Genomic DNA, 4,525 nt, shown 5'->3' with positions numbered 1-4,525 from the left:
GTTTCCAATTCCCATCTGTACCGCTGTGCATCATCTGGTCTAACCAGGTCTGCAAGGCAAAATTGGGGTCCTGGTAGTTGGGGGGAGGAAGCGTTTAGAAATATAACGTGTTTAAACACATTTCTGCAATCAGTATGGAGCCCGGGTTGTATATTGGTTATGAGTTGGGCAGCGATCCACCTGGTTGGCAGTTTGAAACCACCAGCCACTCCGCAGGTGAAAGACTAGGCTTTTGACTCTTCTAAGCAGTTACAGTGTCGCAAACCTAGAGCAGTTAGCTGTGAGTCAGCAATGAGTCGATGGTGGTGAGTTTGAAATTTTTCTGTAAGAGTGGACGGTTGTAGGCAAGTTCATTCAGCAAACTTGTCTTGGTACCGTTAGGGTGCCTTCAAAAGAGATCTAATCAAAACAGTGGCTTTCTAAAGGATTTGCTGAGGGAGTGAAGTTCAAGGCCGAAGGTTGTGGTGACTATTATTTGGAATGCCAAAGAATTCATCTTGACAAATTTTGATCACCTTGATCATCCTGATAGGACACAGGATGGTCACGGAAGCTTATTATGAAGACGTTGTAATGAAATTAAAAACTGCACTGGTGAGAAAAGGCTAGGAGAACTGCACTAAGGAAGCGTGCATCGTGACTATGCATCTACTCATTCTTACTGGGCAGCAAGAAATGGATTATGAGAATTTCATTGGGAAACCTTACCTCATCTACTTTACAACCCTAGTCTTGTCCCTTTCAACTTCTTTCTGTTCCTGTAACACAAAGAATATTGAAAAGGAACACAATTTAAGTCCCTCTAAGATACCCAAACTGCTTTTCTGTAAATTTAAGAGTCCAGAATTCTCTGGGGAAAGGTTACAGAAATGGAAACGGTGTCTTTGAAGCACACAGACCTCAAACAAACAAACAAACAAACAAACAAACAAACAGAATTCACTATCAAGTCAATTCCAACTCATAACTCTATAAAACAGGATAGAATGGACCCTGTGGGTTTCCAAGACCGTACATCTTTAGAGGAATAGAAAGTCTTATCTTTCGCTCACTGCATGCCTACTGGTTTCAAACTGCTGACCTTGTAGTTAGCAGCCCAACATATAATTCACTATATACCACTAGTGCTCTTGTGTATAGACCTAGATGGAAGATATGTCAGGAAACAACGGCTTCACATTTTGATATTTTGTTTAATCAAAGTATGTATAATTTTATAGCATATTTCACTTTCTCTGTATATATACACAAATATTTGACTTATAAAACACTTTGACTCATCTCAATAACTTTTGTTTCAAGTATCAAGCAAAAGGCAAAAGGAACAAGAAAGCTCAGAACTAATCTTAACTGTCACATTGTCGAACACCAAACCTCTAGTGTGTCTGTGTCTGTCTATCTCACACAAACTAACAGAGTTCAGAGAAAAGAGATCTCTTATTTTCAAGAAAAACGAAACCACTGAGCTCTTCTGAAATAGACTATATTAGTGGCATGAAACATGGCTGCATTTTTCAATTGCCTTTATCTTTTAGTGCTCCTGGTTGAAATAACGTTTGTCTGTCTTGGGTTCTTTCTTTCCATAGCTATTTACCACATCTCCCCACCCTTCATCCCAGCAAACTTGAGTATCAAAAGCAGGTCCCCCGGAGACAACAACTCTCCTCATGCCTTTCCCCTGCTTATAGAACAACCTGATCTATTAAGGAAAATGTTGACCAAGCACAGGAGAGCCACAGACAACAGAAGAAACTGAGTATTAGTCCCCAAGCGACCATGGGGATGGCTATTAATTGCTATAACCTAGCACATGATAACCCCATGTAGCAGAGTATAATTGCCCAAGTGTTCAGGAGGATGTTTGCAAAGAATTTAGAACTCGTAATGTTGGTGGGAATGTTAAAGGGTATAGCCAATGTAGAAAATAGTTTGGCTGAGGGAACCGATTACAAGGAGCTGTATGTGATCTCCTCCCTGGGGGACGGGCAACAGAAAAGTGGGTGAAGGGAGACGTCGGACAGGGCAAGATATGACAAAATAATAATTTATAAATTATCGAGGGCTCATGGGGTGGGGGTAGCGGGGAGGGAGGGGGGAAAATGAGGACCTAATGCCGGGGGCTTAAGTGGAGAGGAAATGTTTTGAGAATGATGAGGGCAATGAATGTACAAATGCGTTTTACACAATTGATGTATGTATGGAATGTGATGGGCGTTGTATGAGCCCCTAATAAAATGATTAAAAAAAAGAAAAGAAAATAGTCTGGCAGTTCTTCAAAGAGCTAAACATAGAAAGAACGTATGATTCAGCAATTGTGCACCAATGTTCGTTGTATAATTCTTCACGGTAGCCTAAAGATGGAAACAATCTTAGAAAACCCCACTGTCATTGAATCAATTCCAACGTTGAAAGGTTTCTAAGACTGAGTCTTTACAGGGGAAGACAGTCTCCCCCTTCTGTGGTGTAGCTGTGGGCTTGATCTGCCAACCTGGCAGTTCGTAGTTGGGCTGCTAACCTCAAAGTCAGCAGTTCGAAACCACCCGTGGTTCTGAGGGAGACAGACAGGGCTTCATACCCCTGTAAAGAGTTACAATCTTAGGAACTCATAGGGGCGTTCTGCTCTGTCCCGCAGAATTGCTAGGAGTCGGAATCAACTCAAAGGCAGGGAGGTTGTTTGTTTGTGATATATAAATGACTGTTACTCAGCCATAAAGAGAAATTAAGTCCTGATACAAGTATGATGGATGAACCTTGAAAACATTATACTAAGCAACGTAAATCAGATACGAAAGGACAAATAATATATTATCTGACATGTCTAAAATAGGCAAATAGAGAGAGATAAAAGTTTAATTTTGATCACCGGGCCTGTGGGAAGACGGATTGGGAGTTACTGAAGAAGGCGTACTGGGTTTCTATCTGGGTGATGAAAACATTCAGATATAGATAATGGGGGTGATAGTACAACATGATGAATTTAATTAATGTCACTAAATATACGTTCAGAGATGATAAAATATATATATGTGTGTATATATATATATATATATATCATCCACAATAAAATCTAAGAAGAAAATTAAAACATGTTAGAAACATTTTTAATTTTTGCATACCATGGATACCAAGATGAACCAGTCAGTAATGCGGAAACTGTTTGAGGGGGGCAGTGTAAGAGCAGAAAGCATGATGGCACAAGGCAGAAGTGAGATCATCAACACCAGATACCTCGTACTAGACACTCATGTTCATACCTACACGTCACAGCTTGAGAAAGATGCAGAGAACTTGGAATGATCTGAGCTCAAAGCAATTAAAAGCTAGATACCCAGCCCCATGGATCCCTAATGCAGAGGCGCAAGACCATGGCTGCATGCTGTCTCCCAAATGTTGCGCTAGAAAATTATGCGACAGAAACCTGAATGTGACAGCTGAAGAGAGAGCAAGCTCCAATGTGCCTAAAATTTAAAAGTAAGAATTCAAATCATATAGAAAGGGCTTTCAGAGAGTGGTGGATGCCCAAGAGCAGATAAATTACCAAAGAAAAATGCATAGTGGCTTTCTTTAGTGCTCTTAGAAATGTAAAGAAAAAAGTAGAAAACGCTATCTGTCCACATCCCTCACTCTCCCTAGGATCGCGCTCAGGTGAATGCCAAGGAGTTAGAGTTCTCAGCTGTGAGATTCAGGAATAAAAATAAGGACAGAAAACCAGTATTATCTGTGTTTATAAAAGTGTACCAAAACTATCTTGCTACCACAAATTTGTGGAAATGATCACTTCGTCTATTACCTCTAATTTTCTGTAATTTTACATAAGTAAACGAAAACCTCAGAACTTTGCCAAATTCGCAAGATATCCTGAGACTGTTTCAAAGTCAACCTGACATTTTAAACTTAAAAAAAAATCATTTTATTAGGGGCTCATACAGCTCTTACCACCATTTTTAACATTTTATGTGAGAAAACAGTGAGTAAACAACCCAAAAGTAATGAACTGATACAGCCCACCGTCCCTTTAGCTCCTACTCAGGTTCCGTACACGGCAGCGCTGGATTCGTGCCCTCGTTACCTTCAGTGCTGAGCAGAACATGTGGTGCGCTCCCGTAACTAAGGCTTTTAATCTTCTTCCCGCATAAGGCTTCTAGCTTTTTCGGCACAAGTGTACTTTGGTTATCTCCAGTTCCCAAACAGTTACTATAGTTGAGACCAAATACGAACACCTAGAAAATAAAGTTTTAGCTGAGTTACTTGACCGAGTTGTATTAAAAGCTCTCTTCTCTACTCTGAAAAGAAGATCTGCTCAGTCCAGTTTGATAGTTGCCTAAGTAAGACAATACACAAAAGATAAAGTCAAAAATTCCGCCTCCGTTGACATTATTTACATTTGACAATATCTGGCTATTCTATGAAACTCAAAGAGCGGTAGGAGATGATGGGGTGTGAGTTAGTTAATTGTGCCAGCCTGGCCGATAATCACATGTGGTGCTGGTTGAAAGGCGGAGGGATAAATGGGTGGTGAAGCCTC

General features: G+C 40.4%; 1 protein-coding gene across 4 annotated transcripts in view; it reads right to left on the bottom strand.

Moving 5' to 3' along the window:
• Positions 1 to 4,183, bottom strand: part of RCBTB1 (RCC1 and BTB domain containing protein 1) — a 45,083-nt gene extending 40,900 nt beyond the window's left edge. For 3 of the 4 annotated variants that reach the window (XR_006679985.1, XM_045289073.1, XM_045289072.1), the window contains exons 1-2: positions 4,070 to 4,121; positions 709 to 758 (exon numbers count right to left, since the gene is read on the bottom strand). Coding sequence is in view for 1 of the 4 variants with exons in the window: in XM_045289074.1 (XP_045145009.1) it covers positions 4,070 to 4,090 (21 nt within the window). In the remaining 3 variants the exon portion in view is untranslated. Of the gene's footprint in view, positions 1 to 708; positions 759 to 4,069 lie in introns of all 4 variants that reach the window. The other variant, XM_045289074.1, reaches the window with a different exon arrangement.
• Between the last annotated feature and the right edge of the window lie 342 nt (positions 4,184 to 4,525).

This window comes from Echinops telfairi, unplaced genomic scaffold (genome assembly GCF_000313985.2).
Source record: "Echinops telfairi isolate 266 unplaced genomic scaffold, ASM31398v2 ScPeMD7_24;HRSCAF=84, whole genome shotgun sequence".
NCBI classification, from domain to species: Eukaryota; Metazoa; Chordata; class Mammalia; order Afrosoricida; family Tenrecidae; genus Echinops; species Echinops telfairi.
The sequence above is the reverse complement of the archived record's forward strand: the minus strand, read 5'-3'. Positions and strand labels throughout refer to the sequence as shown.